General features: G+C 38.3%; 1 protein-coding gene across 1 annotated transcript; it reads left to right on the top strand.

The window, feature by feature from the left end:
* The first annotated feature begins 7301 nt into the window (after positions 1–7301).
* dgat2 (diacylglycerol O-acyltransferase 2) lies at positions 7302–21931 on the top strand. The gene is made up of 8 exons (XM_042499786.2): positions 7302–7611; positions 10155–10283; positions 10535–10642; positions 11097–11167; positions 16198–16402; positions 16955–17129; positions 19053–19255; positions 20445–21931. Exons 1-8 carry the CDS (start codon positions 7572–7574, stop codon positions 20597–20599), a joined length of 1086 nt encoding a protein of 361 aa, XP_042355720.1. The 5' UTR covers positions 7302–7571; the 3' UTR covers positions 20600–21931.
* Positions 21932–22375: the final 444 nt, after the last annotated feature.

The raw sequence follows: 22375 nt of genomic DNA, 5'->3' as shown, positions 1-22375 counted from the left end.
ACAACAAAGAGACTCCAATTGACCACAAAGAGACACAAAACCATTCAAAAAGATGTAAAACAGCTGCAAATTGACACAAAGAGACTCAAAATGAACAAAAAGAAACACAAAATGATGCACAAGAGACTTGAAATAAATACGATAGCACACAGCAACTCCAAAAAGACTCAAACTGACTGCAAAGAGACACAAAATATTTACAATGACACTCAAAATAAACACAAAGAGACTAAAATGACTGCAAGGAGACTCAAAATAACCACAAAGAGACAATAAATTGCTGGAAAATGACTTCAAAGAGACTCAAAATTACCACAAAGAGATGCAAAGCAACTGCAAAGAGACACAAAATGTCTACTAGGAAACACATAATGACTGCAAAGGGACAAGAGATGACTACAAGGACACTCAAAATGAATGCAAAAAGACTCCAGAGGACCACAAAAAGACACAAAGCAACTACAAAAAGACACTGTAGAGAGATGTGTAAGAAAAACAAAAAGACGCTAAACAACTATAAAGTGTGTGTCTTGCTCCTACGTAGGCACTGTTGTGGGGCCTTCTGCAAGTCTGGGCCCCGGGTCCTATTGTCTCATAATCAGCCATCATGCCTGTATGTTAAATGTGAAGTTAGAGACAGCAGACGATTAGGAGCATTAAGACCGAAAGCAGGTGAAAACATCCAGCCTTGAGGTCTTATTCAAATATAAGACCTCAAAGCTTTCAAATTCACATATTTTCTTAAATATTTATCTTTAAATTCATTTTATCGTATTAATCACCGATTGAGATGTGTATTCCTATTGAACATTATGTGAAATGAGTCTGCTGGACCTGCAGGTCAAACCTACTCAGTGATCATTGAAACGTGTCTCGTTTATTGTTTTATTAGTTCTAAATTCCACATTAAAATTGGAGCATCTGGTTTTGGATCAGGTTCCTGTGTGATAAGACTGTCGGTGAACTTTGACAGACAGACTTTCTAGATATGAGATGGCAGAGTTTTGATATTTCCAAATGAATTGACTGGCAGATTGGACAATGCCCCCCAGCCCTTTCAACACAGTCTGGACCAGATGTGTGCGTGTGTGTGTGTGCGTGTGTGTGCGTGTGTGTGTGTGTGTGTGTGTGTGTGGGGGGGGCTGATTAAAATGCTGACTAAAAGAAAAAAAACTTGTGTGCAAAAGGATGATGCAAAAGGGACACATCATTGGGCAAATATAACCAGTAAACCGGTGAACTTACTGTATTTATGTACATGATGCAGACATTTCGTCTATATCAAAAGATTGGCAAATTTTCTGTTAGACTGACAGTCTTAAATCATAATCAGAATAATTAGTTTCATTTCTTAACGTGTTGCGTAAGGTGGCCCTAGTGCCAGATTTTGCATCTGAACTAGGTACAGTAACAATAACTTTATTTTATTCATTTCTTTTCACATGATCAAATAGACTTTACTGGACCGCATCGACATACATAACTAACAAACATCTTTGCACATCTCTAGATAACAGAATTGACCAAAGAAAATGTATTTAATTAAATGTATTTATTTATTTAGCCTGAAGAAGACCCTGTTGGGTTGCAACACTGTATCTGTTGTACTTTATTAAATATGTTGAGCTGTACTCCAGTGTGCATGTATGTATTCTCTTTGTTACATTAATATGTTGTTTCGTGGCCTTAATAACAGGCTGGATGTGCACACAACTACTCTGTTGAGCTTTGTGTTTTCTGCTCTTTACAGCTGCATCTTTCCCCTAATCCACCTATCCGTGCCACTACGCATGTGTTTGTTGACGTTATGGCGTCGGCTGCCATGTGCTGTTGTTGCCTGAACGTTATCCCACCATGTGCTTGTGTTGGCACCCTGAAACATCAACAGCAGACGCAGAAGGATGCTTATAATGTAATATGTAGATGCTGGACACTGCAAAGTGGCAATATGTTACGACTTGGGATGAAAACATGTTGGACAGTCCCATTAAGGGCCCATTTTATTCATCTTTTCTACCCACATCAGCCCCACATACAATGTTGTCTGGACCCCAGAGTGACTACACTGTCTAAATTTATGCCCTGACCTCAACATTTTATATCCTGCAGAGCTGCAATCATAACACGACAAACTGATAGGAAATCAATACACCAGGCTTTGTGTTTTAGAGACAGTCATCAATACTAAGAACGTCATTATGATGGGGGAGTGTATTCATGTGTCACTCTGCTGTTTGGATAAACTGCTCCACAGTTGGTTCTTTATTGGGGTTAGGGGAGGTGAGGTCAGGTTAACAACATTATTGACTTATTTTTGAAGACAAGTGGTCAAGGTACAAATGAATCAAGGCCCTGTGCTCACAGAGAGCTTTGGGTCATATCTTATCTCGACTTCTTCTTCAAGGAAAACAAAATGTAAATGGAGTTCCACCTACAAGTCATGTACAACAGCGGCTTGATGTTTTCATTATTAATCACAGAGATAAACAAATGAGAAGTTACATTAGGACAAAAAAGACAAAGCATATTGAGTCTTTGAAACAAATAAAGAAAGAAGGCTGGTGTGATGATAAAGTCATATCTGTCGATGATCTGCTCCTCAGATACAGTATGATACACACAGCATGAGTTATATAAGAACATGTAACAGAAGAAACACGTGTGTGTGTGCAAGTTGGATTAATTGAGGTATTGCACAACACGAATCATTTAGGAACAGACAATACCGGGGGAATACTCAGCTTGTTTTGCACAGGGGCCACTTTTGCAAAATGACAGGTGGCCATTCAATAAATAAATAATAACAACATTTATCAGCATATAGAATAATCATCTCTGTCAAAAGGCAAATCCAGTAGCAGCAGCTCCTCACAGGTCAGGTGAGCGGGGGTGTTTCTAGGATTTGAGGACATTTGGGGTTTAATCTGGACCTCTGTTGGGGTATCCGGGACCACCATTGTCTTTTTTTTTTTTAAATAAACAAACTCTAGTTAACATTTTTATAGGCACCCTGGCACCTGATTGGCATTTAAAGTGAAAACAATAATAATTTATCAATTTCTTTTTTTTTTTTAAATTCCCACTGTGAATCTGTGAATTTACAAAATGATTGACTGGCCACCCAGCACCCTGCAGTGGGCCAGATTTGGCCCATGGGCCATAGTTTAGTTTCACTGGACTGGAATAAACTAAACTAGAACTAGACTCGACTGTAACATTTTACTTTATGACAAAAAAGTGGTCTATAAAAACCTCAGAAAAAAAAGTAAGGAGGCATAAATCAAATCAAATCAAATCAAATTTGTATGTCGCATGTTTAAAAAAATTATATATATATTTTTATATTTTAAATTTTAAAAAATCAGTAAAATCAATGCTGACCAGCACTTTGAATCGCCCTGTTATATGAAATGCACAATACAAATAAACCTGCTTTGCCTTACCTACAATAAAGATAAATGAATGAATAAATAAATGAATAAACAAATAAATAATAAAATTGCACAAAGGATATTAAACGTTGATTGCTAACAGCAGTGTAAAATTGAAGATTATATCACTGATGTCCTAACTGGTTAGACGTGTCATTTCTCAACAGCAGCCGCATGTCAAGGACTGTATGACTGATTTCAGCCAAAAGCAGTTATGATTCTTGGGTCTGCTCCCACCAGATATGCGCTATCAGCTCAACTTTTTGGGATGAACTTGATTAACTTGATACAAAGTGCAACATTTTTTCCAGTAGAGACTGGTTATAATATTTATTTTGATAAAGTGATAGGGGGCGAGGACATGGACTGGGGGATGTATTGGAGGTGTTAAATCGGCACCGGCCTCCTTCAGGAGTCAACGTGATTTCTGTTGATTTAACTTGACTGTTGAGCTGATGTGATCGACCTGATTTAAGACTTTAGGCCAAGTTAATGATATTAATCATAACCGATGGAAGAAAGCAACTAAGTACATTTTATTCAAGTGCAGCTGCACAGTTTGAGGTACCTGTCCTTGAATATTTCCATTTTTATACATTTCAAAGGGAAATATACTTTTCATTGCTGAATATTTATTTGACAGCTGTAACTGGCTTCAAATTAATTGTTAGAAATGTTAAATAAGTGATTTCTGACCATTTTGCTTGTGGTCCTGCACTAAAGGACCACAAGCAGCTTGCGGAGAACGTTCCCACAACATCGGCTAACGTTACTGACAAGTTGCAATAACGTTATAAAGAAAACGTTCTGATCTAATGCTCAAAGAACGTTTTAAAGATGTTTATCTTTTCAATTAATGTCCCTATAAGGTTAAATGCCAAGACCTGATGTTATAGCTGTAACATTGGGAGGATTTTTGGGTGATGCTCATAGAATGTTCTTTTTATAAAATGTTCCCACAATGTTACGTCAGAACAAAGAAAGAACATTTTCAAAGCAACATTCAGAACATCTTATTAAGGCCTGACATTACAGACCTTATTTTAATAAAAATGATTTTCATATGTTAACAATAAATGAATCAATAAATATAAATGTTAACATTTTAATATAATTCTAGGAACTAAAAGAAAACTTTCTGCTGAAAACGTTACTAAAACGTTGCATTAGTTGCATTGTGCCGTTCTCAGAACGTTTTCAGAACTAAAGATTGCCAGCTGGGATGTTTCAGATGTCTTGAGTTGTTCCACCAAAGAGAACAGATGATTTCACGTATATAGCTATCCAATATTAAATAAAACGCTTAATTGAAGTTTATATTTTCTCTGATAATACTTCTGTACTTTTGATTAAGAAGAATTTTAAATGCAAGACTTTCTTAACTGAGTTTTCCTCCACCACTGGATCTTCATGTAATTGCCAGCAGCAGTAGTCCTGTGTCCACCTTTCGCACGTCCCGGTTGGCGAATGTCTGTGGCGTGCCAGCTGGCAGACTCAGTCACTGTCAGAGGCCACAGAGAGCAGGACTTACCTGGAGGCTTGAACAGATGGCAGCCTCCTCAGACTTTCACAGTTCAGCCCAGAGCAGAAGTCACACGGGTCCGACTGACACATTTGGTGCCAGACAGTGTAACAAATGCAACATCTCTCCAGTGAATGCAAATAGTTTTGCAAGAGGTAATTTTGAATTAATCAGATAGCTTTGCTTTGATATATAGTAGCCAGCCAGACTGTCATTTGTCATATGTTTGCATTGGCTCAGCTTCTGACCATGTGAAACACAGTTTCATGAGTCAGTCAGGTTGGCAGCTGTAGTTTGTATTGTGTAAGGCTACAAACGCAGCCACCTCTTCATACTGTTCAAATATCATAAATCAACCCTTTGAGATGTGAGCAAATTGGCTTGATTTCTATCAAAACCATGGGAAGAAGGAACTTGCAATGAGCAAGAATTTAGCACAAGAAAACTTACCTGAAATTAGCAGAAAAAAAGAAAAAACAAATAAAAAAGGAAATGACTTAGAAAGTGTTTAAAAATAATAATTAAAAAAATATATGATTACTATAAACAAAACATTTTTTCCATGCTTATTTTTAATAATTTTCTAAATCTATTATTTTCTTGCAATATGCAGAACATTTCTTGCCAAGTTGCTCATTGCCTTTTTCCACTGTTTTTGAAAAAAATCAAATGTGCTCAGAGTTAAAAGGTTAAAAAACTCATGAAAGGCATCTTAACAAGCACAAGAAAAGGGATGTTAATCCTCGTTTCAGAGGGCTAAAGGAGCTGTGTGTGACATTAATATGGCAGCAAACCACTATTTGTTACATAAAGAGTTGTAATGGCGTCCTGAGAAGAGAATGAAGAAACTCTGTAATCACAGCGTCTCTGTTCACTGTCTTGGTAGATGGATGCATGTTAGTGCATGTGAGGTTGTCTACTCCACTCCAGTGTGTTATTTCACTGCTTAACAAGTGAGACGAGAGCCGTGAAAACTGTTTAAATGGAGTGTCATCTGTCGGCCAGCGTCAGCCACCACGTAATTGTCAGCTGACAAATAACGTCGGTCTACACATCAAAAGACATGGTTGTTTTTCAAGGCACGGACAGTAATATTTACAACATGATTTTCCGTAAGTCTCAATGACATCACTTCCCTGTCTTATCACTCCCCTTTGACGTGGACATCTTTCTATGACATGTGGTTGTGGTGGCATTAAATGGTGCTTTTACTGCTCAAATTTAGCTGCAGATCCGGCCAACATCATCCAGAGGCGTCATATATTGCCACTTTGTCAGTGGACTTTTGTGTCTACAGATTATGCACTATGTATCCACCTGTGTCTGCTGTTGACAATCTGGGAAGCTGCAACCAATGCCAAGACATTGACAAAAACATGGTTACGATTGGGCAACACCATCAGTCTGTAGCTCCCTGTGTTAAGTGCTTACCAGCAGCATTTAAACCTGACACTGTCCAGCTGCGTATGATATGGCCACGACAGGTTCCATCTGTCCACATTACCAACTGATGCCGTCTGTCCACGTATCATAATGCTGCGCCACATGCAGTCAGCTGGTGACAAACTCACCCTGCCCGGTGGCATATCATACTGCCGTGAAAAGTGGCTTTTGGAGTCTGTGTCTCATGCCAAAACAACTGAAAGAGCGGCAGTATTTGATGACTTCGGAATGAGAATGGGCTGATCTGATCTGCCGGCTATGAAAACGATAAAAACGATCACTGATTAAATAAATATATAAACAAAAAAGGGAAAAGTAAAAACAAAAAAACCCAAAAACAACAACCTGGGAAATGGCCTGAAAAAATGTTTAATTTTATATAAATTATTATGAGAATTATGAGTATAGTTTTCTGGACTTTTTTCCTGGATTTTTAAAGAATATTTAAAAAAAAAATTAAATTACAAATTTCTTGCAATTTTTGGGACATTTCTTGATAAGTTGCTCTTTGCCCTTTTCACATTTTTGAAAGAAATTGCACGAATTGGGGTGTAAAGGTTAAAAGAAAAACTGGTGAAAGGCGTCTGAGAGCAGCAAAACAAAAGTAATGTCAATTACTTTTGTTTTTAAAGGTTTAAATGTTTTCATAGCAGAGAAAGCTTGTACATACAATGGGCTACGCTTAATTTTAAATACATAAAATAATAAAAACGACGACAGTGACAGTCAAGTTTAGTTTAGTTTAGTTTTTTAAAACACATCTGTCTCATCCACCCCACAGATTCAGACTTAAACCTGCACGAGAGGTGAGGAAGGATCAATGGTCAGTCCAGGCTCGATGTTTTTCTCAGTTGACCCACGTGACCGCCCCAATAAATTCAGAGAGAGCGGCGCAGCGGCAACACTGATTCCCACCTGCAGGCGTGCGTGTAGCTGCACAGGGAGGACGCCTCCAGACTCCTCGGCACAGTATTAATAAAGTTTATTCTCTTGTCTCCGCGTGCGTGACTCCTCCCCGCGCTGATTAAATGCCCGCGCGGAGCTTCAGTCTGCGACAGTTGAAGGCAGCAGAGTCAGAGGAGCAGTAAGGTTGGACTTTCATCCTCCTAACAGCGAGCACACAGCTGAGGTTTTTGTCTCTCTCGGGCACCGTCTCCATCCACGAAGACTCAGCTATGAAGACCATTCTTGCTGCATACTCTGGCGTCCTCAAAGGTAAGACGGTCTCCGGCTGCAGAGGTGCAGCACACGCAAACAAACAGAGGTGGTCAAACAAATCTGGGACAGGAGTGACGAAGGACACGCCAGTTTTATTCTGCGTGCAGAACTTCGTAGCATCTGTTTAAGAAAGTGTCATCTAGCTGTCAAAACTCTGTTTAACCCCCTGAAACCTGAGGAGATGGGCTCTATTTGTTTGTTAAGTTACTTATTTTGGCAGAAGAAGAAATAGCCCATGAATATGGAAGAAATTTAAAAAGAAAGTGACCTGAAATTTAAAAATAAATAAAGAAAGAAATGACCTGAAAAAAGGGTTAAAAAATAATTCAAATGTTGTGTTTCATACTAAGGATAATTGTACATGTAGCTTTTTTCCCCTTGCTTTTTAGAAAGGAAAAAGAAAACAAAAAAAGGGATAAAAGTTAAAAAAGGACAAACGAGACTTGGAAAAAGTGCAACAAAAATTACAATAATTTTGAATATATATAATTTTAGTTCTAAATAAAGGTTTTTTGCTAGCTTTTCTAAATCGACTAATTTCTTTTATACCAACTTGCTCGTTGCGCTTTTTCTACGTGTTTTTGAAAGAAATCACACCAACTTGCCCAAGATTTTAAGCTTTTTTTGTCCATGCTTTTTAACCCAAATGCCTACTGCAGGAAGTGTGTGTAAAATAAGCGATTTGGATGAAATTTGCATTAAAAATGAGTTTTCCTGATACTTGTAGGAACTTTTCACACAATTCTGTCTGTATTATGTTTTTTTAATGAATCATAAATACTTAAAAGACTTCTTTTTTTGAGAAATGCAGTGTTTTTATCTTTATTTTTGTGTGTAATTGTTCTATTAGCTCCTTGGTTGGTTTAATTGTGAACTTTTAAATTCAGGATGCGGCTGTTAAGCAGAGAGTGAAGGCCCTGTGAATTTGACTTTTGTTAGGATCTTCATCAAGCCTCTTGAGATTTCTCTTTTAAAGTTTACCTATTAACCCTTTGAAACCTGGCAATGAGCAACAGAAGAGTAAATGACTCGAAGTCTTAGAAAAGTTATTTTAAACATTATAATAATTACATAAATAATTTTAAATATGTAAGTTATGACAATTATAATTTTTCCTTAGATATGTTCCCCCAGATTTTAAAAAAATAATAATTTTCTAAATGTACTTCTTTATTGCAATTTGTGGACCATTTCTTAACTTGCCATGGGGGAGAGGACAGTTTCTCGTTGCCTTTCCCCCATGTTTTTTTAAAGAAATCGAATGCTCAGGGTTCAAAGGTTTAAATACTTGTGAAAGGCCTCTGAAAGAAGCAAAGTGATGTCGCTCCAGTTTACAAAGGGTTAAATAATTAAACTTAAAAATGAACCATTTTATGTTTGTTTAGTTGTCTTCACATATATGAATATAATGAAATATAGGCCTTATTTTGAATTTTTTAAAAACCTCTACGCTCCTTAAAATCAAGAAGACCATGTGACCCCCCTTAAAGTTTTGGCGACCCCTAACGGGGCTCGGGACTCTCAGATTGGATACCAGTGTTTTAGGTGATACCAGAGGAGACTAAAAAGGCACAAATCTTCTACTACATATCATTTTTGTAGTGTTTTGCAGCCATTATTGCCACTGCTTGTACTGCTGCTGTACTCACAAATTCCTCGTTTTACATGCAACCAACTACCAAGGCAATTGTCTTGTTTTATTTTTGTTTTTGTTTTTCTACCATCTTTCTTTTTATTTTTTATTTATTTTAACTATTAATTCCTTGCTTATTTGGGGAAATGTCGTGAAGTTGCTCATTGCTTCACCCCATACTTTTGAAAGAGATTAGGTCACTTTGCTTTGTTCTCAAAGGGTTAATATCCTGAATGTACACGTCAGTATTATTATAAGATGGACATGGAAAAGGTGTGAACAGAAACAGGACGATCTCTGAGAGACACCTTTATCTGCAGGACAGTGTTTGTGCACCTCTCTGTCTGGGGACCAGTTTGATCTGGTTTAACAGATACTGAAAGTGAGCAGATTAAGCCATGAACTGGTCACTTTTTGCATTCCCAACTCACTCTCTGTCCCCCTCCATCGTCCACTGGCCCTGATTCAAGCAGTGATGGCCTTGAGGACGTCACAGCATCGTAGTGCTCAGGTATTACCAGCAGCAGCCTTGTGCTGGGTTATTTTCAGTGTGAGCAGATGGGATTAGGCGACAGTGTTTTCTCGGAGTAGATACCTTCTTCTTATTGGCTCTCTGTGGGACGAGCTTTGACTGGCTTCTGACGCTCTTAATGTGTCCGCCGTGCTCCCTCTTCACACACGGTCTCCTTACATGTAGCTGCATGGCGTCGCTCTCATGGGCTTTGGACGGAAAAGTGCCGGTGAGTCGCTGAGACTGAGCCGATGTAGGGCTGCTTGTTGTCAAACCTGAACTAGAACAGTATTACTACCAGGAAAGTGTTAAGCTTCTGTAACTGTGTCTTCAGTAATCCACCTTCATTGACTATTTTGATAAAACTCCTGTCATTGTCTCATGTTTTGTCTCCAGGCACGGGCTCCAGCATCCTCTCCGCCCTGCAGGACCTGTCCGTAACTTTTTGGCCCTGCAGATCCAAGATGGAGAAACACCTGCAGGTCATCTCGGTGCTGCAGTGGGTCATTAGCTTCTTAGCCATGGGTGAGTGAGTGTGTTTGTTTGTGTGTGTGTGTGGGGGGGGGCAATGTGCATTACACTCGAGCTGTAAGAAGGCAAAGAAACCGAGAAGATTTAGCCTGTAGGCCCATTAGCCTAATGGTAACGAGGTCAGGTCTCTGAGCTGAATACATGCTTGTTTCTGACTCCCTGATTAGACTATTACTGAGTATTTTAGCCCAGTTTTGTTATTTCTGTGCAAGTAATTAACTGTAGAGTCTCCCTTCTTCCTCCAGGGGCTGCCTGCACTGTCCTGCTCGTCTACATGTTCTGCACTGACTGCTGGCTTATTGCTGCCATTTACACTGCCTGGCTCATCATTGACTGGAACACCCCAAAACAAGGCAAGAAATCACTGTTGCATAGCCCGATTTTGACAACACAACAAGGCAACACTCAAGAATATAAATATAGAATAGAACATTTTGCATAAAATTATGGTAGAGGTACTCTAAAAAGTACGTTATCATGACAAATATGTACAGTATATCTGTTTCAGAATAAGAAAACTACAGTTTTGGGCAGATACGTGCAAACAGTTTTTGCAGGGAAGGGAAGTGTGCTGTAGAATTTTTTTAAAAATGGGTGTGATATATCAAAAGTTACTGTGTTTAGTGCAGGCAAGGAGAGAGAGAAGTTTATTTGCATGGCACATTTCAGCAACGGCAAAACATCCAAAGAAATAAATGCTAACATCTTGTAGACTAAATAACGAATTAATGGATAGTAAAACTAATATAATAGTTGCAGCTGTTTTGATGTGATGAAGCGATTTCTGATCTGTCATGTTCTCCTCAGGCGGCAGGAGGTCCTCTTGGGTGAGGAGCTGGACAGTGTGGACGTATTTCCGAGACTACTTCCCAGTCCGGGTAGGTAACTTTATCAGTTTCTTGGTGTACCGTTGCTAATTTTTCCAACCATGAAAACTCGACAACAGTGGAGGTATGGAGACGTCCATTTTCAACCAGTGAGGAAATGAACCTCACGTGTGCTGCTTTGTGCTGTTGTCACAGAAAAAATACAATTATAACTCTTACACTGAATTGTATGATTTAGCCAGTTAATTGATTTCCAGTCATACACAGGTCTGACATTATAGATAAGCTTATCAGGGGCGGTTCAGGTATCAGCTGTCGGCTCCGTGCTGTTCCTTTTCCCGTGTTGATTACGATGAGAGCTTGACGTTAGTATGGAGTTTTAGACTTTGTACTACCTGATAGGCCAAGGAGCAGTGCTGAGCTTGTTTTGTGCTCAGGTATTCCCTTCTGCATGTTCAGATGAGAAGACAACCCCAGTTCAGGGTGTGGGAGGTAGCGTTATCACAAACTGCCATGCGCACACACACACACACACACACACACACACACACACACACACACACACACACACACACACACACACACACACACACACACACACACACACACACACACACACACACACACACACACACACACTGCATACAGATGGATCCAGTGTACTTTAGCTGTCACTGAAGAAGTCAGAAATCAGGGGTGGAGTGTGTTACATTTCCTGCATGAATCACACAGTAATAATTGGATTTTACTGAATCATCATCTCCAGAAGTGCAAAATCAGCTGATTAAATGATAAGTATATTATATAGTATAGTATATATTTTTTTAAATTTTACTATTAGAAAATTACTATTTTTTTAACTAGTTTTTTTTTAACTAGAACTGATAAGGAGTATTGATAGTCGTTTCAGAGAACGTATGGTCTTGAAAATTGGCCTCATTGTCATGGAAAAGTCATGGAAATTTTTTAAATTTGGTTAAAAAAAGTGGATGAACCATGAAAAATATCAAACATCGTCTGGTTCCAGCTTCTCCTACAGGAGGATATGTTGCTTTTCTTTGATGCATATCATTTGAAACAGAAGATCTGTGGGTTGGACATTTTAATGATGGCCATTTAAGACCCAGAAATAATTTCATGAACATTTTTCAATACTTTGATATTTTATAGACACGATTGATTAATTGATTGTTGGTTGCATACCTAGTACTGCTAGACAGATACTGCTCGTGCAGTATCACTCTCACCCCTGTAAGCATTATCACGTGAAACAAGGTTAATCAATTTAAAAAGATAGAGGACTGAGTGATCAAATCTAACGTTTTCCTCTCTGTTGGTGATGAGCTTTTGTTTGCTCCTCACTCCTCAGAATGTTAATGAAATACAGTTTGTTTGATTTCATTGTTTCCTTAATTGTTGCATTACCAAAGAAAACACCAACAACTGACTGGTTTCGGTGTATTAAATCACCTCAGTATGAGGAGAAATGGTCTCTCTGCCCAGGTGTTGACGAGCTTATCCACTGTACAGAGTGAAAAAAGAAACGAGGGCTGTCAAACTCTACAGTGAGGAATTTGAGGACATACTCTTTGCAGCTGAACTTTGCTCATCTTATTGATCTGTACAGTGTGTTCTGTATGGTCATTTGTCTCGTTGGCTTGATGAGATCATTATTTTGTCACTCACTTGATGCCAGCTGACTATTACATTTCTCTTGTTTTAGTCTCAATATTGCCACAAGACATAAATTGCCCAATACTTTTTTTGCCCTTGTACAAAGTTTTAGCTTTCAGTCAAATGTTGAAATGTTGGTTATTAGCTACTGACATGAGTGAGTCTGTAGTTGAAAGGTTATCTCTTGCAATAGAGATTAATAATTCAGTCAAAGGGGAAATAAATGATACGCTCACTGTCCCATAGCTCAAAATAACCAGAATATCTGCAGAGGCATCAATTGATTGCAGGGCATATGTTCTCTATCTGTCATGAACATATGGCTATTATTTATGAGTTGGAAGCCAGCTGATCAAAGTCCAAACCAGCCTTATAATCAAAGTGAGGACTGTTAGAAGTGTGACTGTTAAATGAACCTCTGCAAGTCTGCCTCAACACTAGAAACAAAGACTCCTCTATAATATTATTGCTGTTATCATCCACTTAAACACAGACAGTGGTAAAATTTCAGTCTTAGCGTGACTGGATCTCAGTGCTGCATTCGACACAGTCGACCTCCAACATATGACTAGACTGACTGGAAAGAAAGGGTGGGACTTTCTGGGCACAGTGCGAAACTTGTCTGAATCCTACTTAAAAGACAGAGACCAGGTTGTGTCTGCAGGTGGTGACTCATCTGAGCTAAGCAGCATCTTCTGGGGCTGAAAATGATGCCAGGCTGAAGTGTCAAAAACTGCAGTTCCTTGAATGGCTATTTGAGGTTGGCTCCAAAAATGAGGCAATCCCCATAGCCCCCCATGCTAAAATGCCTAACTTTACAGCAGAAAGAAAACAAAAAAACTGTTATGGTCTCTGTAAGCAAATTTTTCAGTTTACAACAACTATAAGGGGGGTGATTTTTAATATAACTCACCTGTTAACATTTTATCAAGGCCCAAAGTTTTTTAAGGGCATGGCCACTTAAGTGACAGGCTGTCTGCTGATTGTGTCCTTGGCTCTCAACAGCTCCACCCTCTCGTCCAAATATGTTTGTACTCCAAAAATTCAAGATGGTGATGGCCAGAGGGCCAAACTCAAGGCTTCAGAACAATAAATGGGTGACACCACGGTGACTTCATCCGTTGTTTTGTAAAGTATATGATCTGAGAGAACAGAAATGTTATGTGGAGTTCCCCAAGGATCCATACTGGAGCCTCCTCTGTTTAACATCTACATGCTTTCAAAGGTTCATATATGGAAAACAACAAAATATGTTACCACAATTATGGAGACAAAACATAAATTTACATAACCATATCACCAGGGCACTATGGCCCAATGCAAGCACTAAATAAGCATATTAAACAAATCCAACAATTCGATGTGGCAAGATTTTCTTCAATTAAACAAAGACAAACTGAAGAAATTGTTTTTGGAGCCAAGGATAAACATCAAAAGTCAGCGCTCAGCTTCAATCAGCAATCAGGTCCAATAGCAGCTAGCTGAAAGGGAGCATATTGTCAGACATACTTCCATTAATAAATCCATTCTCCCCCAGTGCTTGTATACTGGGACAGGAACAGTAGTCCAATAAAATGGCCTGATTTAGCTTTAACAGCAAACTGTGGACGTAAACATACTGATGGACTCAAACCTGACTTTCAGTTGCCACATTAAGACAATTACAAAGTCACGTCTCCGTCGGTTTTTACTGTAATCCATTTACATCTGGCATGCCAGCCAGGTGGACTCCTGCCGAGATCCTGAATGTGATCGCCTTTGCTAATGTGGTTATGCAACTGTTGTGTTTGACTAGCTATGAAGGGAGCTCTGTGTACACAGTGTGATGAGTCTAAGCCCACAGTGCAGTGCAGAGCACAGTTAATGTTTTCTGTGCCATTCTGCTGTTTTACAAGTTCAACATGAAACCAAGGGGTTAAAATAATGCTGATCCTTTATAGTTCTACTGCCAATACAGTATACTTGTACAACACCTATATGTTGGCTCAATATTTTATGACTGTACTCATGTAGACTGAGGAGAGTTATGTCAAGTCTGAGCTGATAAGGATGTTCTAGTTCTACTTGAACATAAGTTGTGTCCCAAATTTACATACGTGCTAATTCCAAGCAGGTGTTGAGTATGTAGCATGTTGCCAAATACACACACATACATACAGTTAAAGGTGAAGCTGTACAAGCTACACATTATCACATGTACACTATGTGCCACAGGACAGTATACTAAACCTATTGACATAATAGATATGTCTATTAGTAGTCACAGTTATGCACCTTAAAAAACAAACCCATATTATTGACGCACACTTTTTAAAGTAGCAGATTGATACATTTCCATGGTGCGAGTATTGCATCAGTTTAGAGCTGCATCAGTTTGTTAAATAATTAACTAGATGGTTGATAGAAAACTGATTGGCAACCATATAGTTGACTTATATCACTTATGTAATAAATTTATATTGGTTCCAGCTTCTAAAATAAGAGCATTTGCATCTTGTCTGTTTTTAAAATTGAATCTAAATTGAATTTTTGGTCAGACAAAGGCAATGTGAGGGGTTACGGAAACTTTCACAAGCATTTTCACTATTGTTTTACATCTTACAGACCAAGCAATGAAAGATAAATCAATGAAGGTGAGAGATTATTACTAAAAAGAATAATTAGTTGCAGATAAGGTTGAGAAAAATTATTGGATGACATTGGTAACCAGTACAGATAATGTACTTTTTACAACTACAAGTATCATCTAAGTAAAATGTGTCAATATTTTATCATATAATAACAATAATAACAACAAAACAGTTTATTTTAATAGCACATCTCAAAAACAGTTACAGAGAACGTAACACAAAACAAAATGGATAACAATCAACCAGACAGGAACCAGTAAATCCCAAAGCATTAGATATGAATATACTTAAGTTCAGTGGTTCCTAACTGGTCCAGATTTCTCCTCAGTCATTAGCTCCATACATTATATAAACTACTACATATCCAATTTTATTTTAAAAAAGTAAACACGTTTGCTTAGAAAACAAAGAAATAAAACGTATTGCAAAAAGTAAACCAAAACACAACTTCAGAATAAAAGCTCTGTAGCAGAAATTCACTGTACTTCAAAATAAAGTGTGTTTTTTGCACAATCACAAGTCACTTGCAGTCCATTCAGAATGGACCTGTGACCCACTTTTGGACCTCGACCCACCATTTGGGAGCCAGTGTTCCAGGTGATAATGAGTATAATAAGTATTAACTATAGATCTTGCACACAGCTTCTGTTCTCAAGCCTTTTGGCCATCTTATAATGACATTTCACGCCTCCACAGTGAACTGTTTCCAGTCTCAGAGTGTGGTCCTCATATGGAAATCAGCCTAACACTGCTCCTCTTTGTGCTTTTATCCTCCAGCTAATTAAAACCCACAACCTGCTGCCCAGCCGGAACTACATCTTCGGCTACCACCCTCACGGCATCTTCTGTTTTGGTGCTTTCTGCAACTTTGGGACGGAGGCCACAGGCTTCTCTAAGAAATTCCCGGGAATCAAGCCCTCCCTGGCGACCCTGGCAGGAAACTTCCGCTTGCCTGTGCTGCGAGACTACCTCATGTCTGGGGGTGAGATGATTTGAGAGGCCGTGGAGTGTCGTTTGACTCCTTGCAAAGTTTGATAACTGTATCTGTGAGGCAGCAGACCTTTGTCCTGTTGCACAACAGAAATAGCTTCTGTTTACTTGGATCTGCTGATTTCACTTATTGATAGAGCTTTGTTCTGCTCTGAGGGGCTATTTGCGGTTCAGCTTTGCCCATAGATACTGTGCATACTCTTTTAGGGTACTATAGGTTATTGTACATGTTGTTTCAACATGCTTCATTGGTAAACATCCCTTGTAGAACTTTCTTTTTGACCAGTTTCTGTTGCAATGAAACCATCTTCTCTGCTAAATTTCTGGTGTTTTGAGACAATGTTTTTATTTTCAGCTCCAGAAGGTCAGATCTTGCACATGCTGAACAATGCAAAGCCAGAATTACACGATGCAACCACCATTTGACCAGATATAATTAGAAAAGAAAGATGTAAACATGCTTAACAATTGGGTGTATTTGCCTCTTGTGCACTTCTTCTTTACTGCAGTTTTTATAATCTTTTCATATTTTCCTTCCTCTCAGGTATCTGTCCAGTAAACAAGAACTCCATTGACTACCTGCTGTCACGAAATGGGACGGGAAATGCTGTGATCATCGTTGTCGGAGGAGCGGCGGAGTCTCTGCAGTGTGCACCGGGCATGAATTCTGTCACCTTGAAGAACCGAAAAGGCTTTGTGAGGCTGGCGTTACAGAAAGGGTGAGCCGGCTGCAGAAACACTCACAGACAAGGACACGTGCAGCTCCAGCGACCAAACAAAGCCTTGACCAAATCTGATTTGAACATGAAAATGTCATTCTCATTGCTGTGGTGACTCATTGGAATGAAAAAACCCAAGATTATTAATCACTGAAAGGTTGAAAATTACCTCACAGAGAATATCACCAAATCTTTTGTGAATGTGCATTGTTGTTCCTCATAAAGCCTGGAGCTGCTCGGGGCACGAAATGCCCTTTGAGAAGGGTCAGCCTGCGTGAGCTGGCATTGGGCTGCGCTCAGCCATGCATTAATCACTATAACAAACTATTATAAAGGGACGTGGACCCAGTTTGTCTAGTTAACCCAAACAAGCCTGAGTCCTCCTCTGTGGATTATCACAGAGACCACCTTGTCCAAAGAAGCTTAGAACTTGCTAGAAGAGACATGCAGTTACGCAGAACTTCATTCATAACAGCTAAGTCAGCATTCCAGCTGAAATAAGCCTCAAATGTGAATTAAGGTCACTTTGGCTTCATTTTCTTGAACTTTTACAGCTAAGTTTTGATGCTTATGAAATAGAAATTATGATGAACTCGATAATAACTGACACATATTTCTCAAAAAAGGGCTTAATTGCATGCATGTTGTCCAAAGTAGCTGCATGCTTTAAATGTAGTTTCTGCACCACAATGTTATATTCATTTTTTTGGGTCATTTTGTCTTTAATTCTGGTGAAAGACTGGATTCTTTCCTCTCATCAGGCCTTGAAAAAATATTCAAATGTAACAGTGTGAGAAGATAAAAATCACCCTTTGAAGTGCTCACAGAAATATGTTACCTTTGGTGAGGGTTCCTGAGTCTTTGTATTGTTTTAAACACTCACAAACCAAAAAATTGGGAATCACTGGTTTGGATGATGCTCTATGCAAGCAGCGGTTAATGAAAACGTTGAAAAAATATCCAGTAATGATATTAAACAGTAATAAAATTAAGAGTTAAAAACATTTTCTCGTTAAAAAAATGTCCCTTAAAATGTGTCTGCCTCAGGTCAAATGTTAAATTTCAAGCTTGACACCAGATCTAGGTAGAATTAATATTAATCTGGAACGTTTCCTGATTACATAAACACTTTCATAACTTAAGACAAAAGCTTGGCTGTTCACCCATAGTAACGTTATAGACCCACACAAACATGAGAAATGTCTGTGATTTTGCAACTGGAAACTACAACAGTCTGCCTACGTGCAAATGATCATGACCTGCTGATTCATGATGATCACGTTACAAATGTAAAGTCACAACAAATGCAACTTCCCTTTGGATGTAGTTAGCCTGTCAGTGATGTGCATGTTAAAATACAAATAATTTAGTACTGTATGATAGTTATCACAGATGTGCTATGCATTAACCCAGTTTTCTTGTACTGCATTCTGATGCCATCACAAGATTTTAAACCTTTGAAATGTTAGTCTGTTTGATTTCTGTTGAAAACAAACAAAAAAGAAGCATTTTATTTTATCTTTGTTTTATCACCTTTTTTCTGGTCATTTTCTGTTTTTTATTCTTTGGCTTTTCTTTCCATTTTTGTGCTAATTCCAGGTAATTTTCTTATAGACTTATTTATTTTATTTTACTTTTTTTGTTGCAAATTTCTAGCTAATTTTTGGGTCATTTCTTGTTCAATTACTCATTCCCTTTTTTTCATGTTTTTGTTAGAAGTCAAGCCAGTTTGCTCAGTGGATTTAAAGATATGCTTTTGACAATAAAATTACCAAGGCATATAATTTCAGTGATTTTTACAATGGCATGACAAGTTTTATGTTTATGCTGAAACGTATCTCTTGGCATTGTCGTACAGTGGAAGTGCTTTTGTAAATGTACATTTAGGGGACAGTTTTTGAATCCTCCTTTGTGTCTCCTCAGGTCTGACCTGGTTCCAGTGTATTCCTTCGGTGAGAACGATGCCTACAAACAGGTGATCTTCGAGGAGGGGTCATACTGGAGAAATATCCAAAAGAGGTTACAGAAGTTGTTAGGCTTCGCCCCGTGCCTTTTCCACGGATGTGGCCTCTTCTTCGGCAACTCCTGGGGCATTGTGCCTTATGGCAATCCCATCACCACCATAGGCAAGTTCTTGTCTGCTAATTTTTGGCGATTCAGAGAGGTAAACATTAGGGTTATCTTTACAAATGTCAACAATACTTTAGTACAGTACATCACAGGTAACAGATTAACAGAACAGACAAAGTCAGCATTTGCTTTGTCCCGCTTCCAGGGTCTATTAAAGGAATACTTCACCCACAAAATGATCATTTGTATATCAGTAAGTCAGCTGATATCACATGAAATTGGTAAAGAAAACCCTGTTTTTCTTGTTTGCTTCCACAGTGAATGAAGGAAATGGGACACATCAGCAAAACTATTTCAAAACATCAGTTTACAAACTCTTAACAACTCATGCAGTATAATCCATGTCTCATGTGTCCAGTCGTATGCTCAGTGCTTTCCAAAAACATGCATTTTCTTTAAAACCTTGCTATTTATAACGTATGAGTGGCACACCTGGAGAAGCGCGTGCATCTGAACTCTAGTTGTTCGTTCCATTGATCAGAGTTCAAATGCAAGCACTCGTCCAGGCGTGCTATGTGTCAATGTAAGACTGTTTATGCAAAAGTGTTTTAAGCCTTTGAAACCTGAGCGAATTGGTTCGATTTCTTTCAAGAACATTGGAAGAAGGCAATGAGCATTTAACAAGACATGATCCAAAAAAAAAGAAATTAGTAAAAAAGTTACAAGAAACTTACCTGGAAAAAAAAACAAAAGAAAAGTAAAAACCCCCAAAAACAAACAAAAAAATGATCCAAAAAGTACTGACATTTATTTAAAAAACATATTTTTAAGAGTAAACTTATATGAATTCTAAATATTGATTTCTGGACATTTTACTCTAGCTTTTTTTTATACCTTTATTTTTTTCAACTTAGGCAGACAAAATAATACCTTAAGAAAACTCTATAAATCTACTCTAATTATAAGAATTATGAATGTAGTTTTTGGACATTTTTTCCTACTGTTTTGTTAACAAGATTTTTGTCAGGTCATTTTTTGGTCTTATTTTACTACTTTATTTGTGTTTTACAAGAGATTTCTTGCCAACTTGCTCATTATGTTTGTCGCCATGCTTTTGAAATAAATCAAACAAATTGTCTTAGGTTTCAAAGGTTTAAATGATTGTGAAAGGCATCTGAACGCAGCACAGAAAATTGATTGTCAGTCCAGGTGTTTAATGGCTAATCCTTTCCTGTTTTGTTACAGTTGGGGAGCCAATAACCGTGCCAAAAATTGAGGACCCGACTGATGAGATGGTGGATCTGTACCATGGAATGTACATCAGGTCCCTGCAGTGCCTCTTTGACAAGTACAAGACCCGCTTCGGCCTGAAAGAGAGTGACGTCCTGTGCATCCAGTGAGAGGACAAGGGGGGCCCTGTCGAAGCTCTGAACTGTGACAGCATCCTCAGACCCCTCCGCCCCCTTCCCCACCCCATCCGAGTCCAATCTTGGTGCCCGATTTTGGATTATCTCTGGACTGCAAACTCTACACCAGCTGAAAGAAACCTTTGCTCTCTGCGTTGTTTCACACACAGGCGTACAGTTGTTCCCTCTCAGGAAAAGGCAGGGTTGAAGAATAGTCTCCTTGCTGCTGTAATCAGGTTAAACTGTCTTAGTTGGGTAAAGTTTGACCAAATCCTGCATCAAAATGTGCATTTCTATTTCCATTTTTCAGAAGGCATCAAGTTTGGGCTGTCTTTTCAGTGCAGAGGGGGTTAATGTCCACTAGATGGAGCCGGAAGGTAACATGCAGGACTTGGAAGTGCCAATGCTTTTTTCGCTGTCTTTTCACTCATGCAGCCATGTAATTCTTCTCTTCAGGATCCTATTATATGCTAAATGCACAAACAATGCAAATGGAAGATACCACTTCATTCTAATTGAGCCAAAGACCTCCGCTGCCCCAACACGTGCATGTATTTCTGCTGTACGAAAGCCCAAAGTGAAGGAATTCTGCAGGGTGGATTTATATTGTGAACGCACAGTACATGTGTGCCTGTGATTGTATGATGCCATAAAGTATTAATTGTATTCTGTAGCGAGGAATGAGCCTATTTTTTGCACTCGTCCCTCAATGAATATTTCTGATGCACTTTTTGTATTGCTGATTACCTTCTGAGGTTTTTGTGCCTTTGATGTGACAATTTTTTTTCCAAGACGGTCATCGTGCTGCTTGGCTTGATTTCCCTTTCTTGTCCTACCGGTGCCCTGGTCTGAATGGGTGTGTTTTGTCCATCCAACAAAAACTACTGTGATGTCTTGTATTGTCAAGTGAAGGTTTGGTGGGTGAAAATCCTAATGTGTGATTCCAGTGTACAGAGGATCTATATGTAATGGTGCCATGGGTGATAATTGAAAAGGAAGACTTTATACCGGCCTTACTACTGGTATTATGTTATGTTTAAGGGTGTCACTGGTACTTTTGTAAAATAAGAGTATGTAAGTATGGAATATATTCTGGGAATTATGAAAGTAAGTAACCCTGTTATGTTGATGAGCAGTAAATTATGAGATTGTCATTTGCAGAGCAGTTTTCCTCTGGTTTCACCATTGTGCCTTCTTATAAAGAGCAGTGAAAGCCATGTGCAATAAATTTGCAGGAAAAAAAACCCAGTGAGACCTGTCTATATGATGAATGGCATCACCTGTCTGCTGATATTTAAATTAAACTTTTGTATGTTTTCAGAAGGAGATGTGTGTTTTTGTGTCTTGTTTTTGGAAGGATTTACCCATCACTTAGATATATTTCTAATAAAGCATAATGTTCAAAATTTAGCCTTTATAATTTATTGTCAATATTAAACCCCTAACATAGAAATGCCCCATTAAGTAGCTAAAATGCTGTATATGATACAAAATTGCAAAAAAAAGAAAGAATTATTATTACTACTGTTGGTCGGTTTATATCATATATTATAAATATATTAAAAATGTATTATTATGCATGAATATTCAAAATGGTGTATTTATTCTTTTTGTTTTATTTTTATTTATTTTATTTATTTTGTTTTGCAGTTGGTCGAGTTGGAGCTAATGTAGTAAAGTATCACTTTGAGGTTGCAGGAAATCTAAATACTCAAAAATGCTTGAAAAAGACCAATTAAGATAAGAGAATGTTAAGTATGAAAAAAAAAG

Source organism: Plectropomus leopardus, chromosome 15 (assembly GCF_026936395.1).
Source record: "Plectropomus leopardus strain MGB_pleo_1.0 chromosome 15, ASM2693639v1, whole genome shotgun sequence".
Lineage (NCBI taxonomy): Eukaryota > Metazoa > Chordata > Actinopteri > Perciformes > Serranidae > Plectropomus > Plectropomus leopardus.
Note: the sequence above shows the minus strand (reverse complement) of the source record. Positions and strands in the feature narration are given on the sequence as shown.

What these genes read in the sequence shown, in the direction of transcription:
- dgat2 (XM_042499786.2), top strand. Translation starts at nt 7,572, where the DNA reads ATGAAGACCATTCTTGCTGCATACTCTGGCGTCCTCAAAG. An exon ending in GAGACTACTTCCCAGTCCGG is followed by an intron (nt 11,168 to 16,197) that starts GTAGGTAACTTT and finishes TTTATCCTCCAG; the next exon opens with CTAATTAAAACCCACAACCT. An exon ending in AGGCTGGCGTTACAGAAAGG is followed by an intron (nt 17,130 to 19,052) that starts GTGAGCCGGCTG and finishes GTGTCTCCTCAG; the next exon opens with GTCTGACCTGGTTCCAGTGT.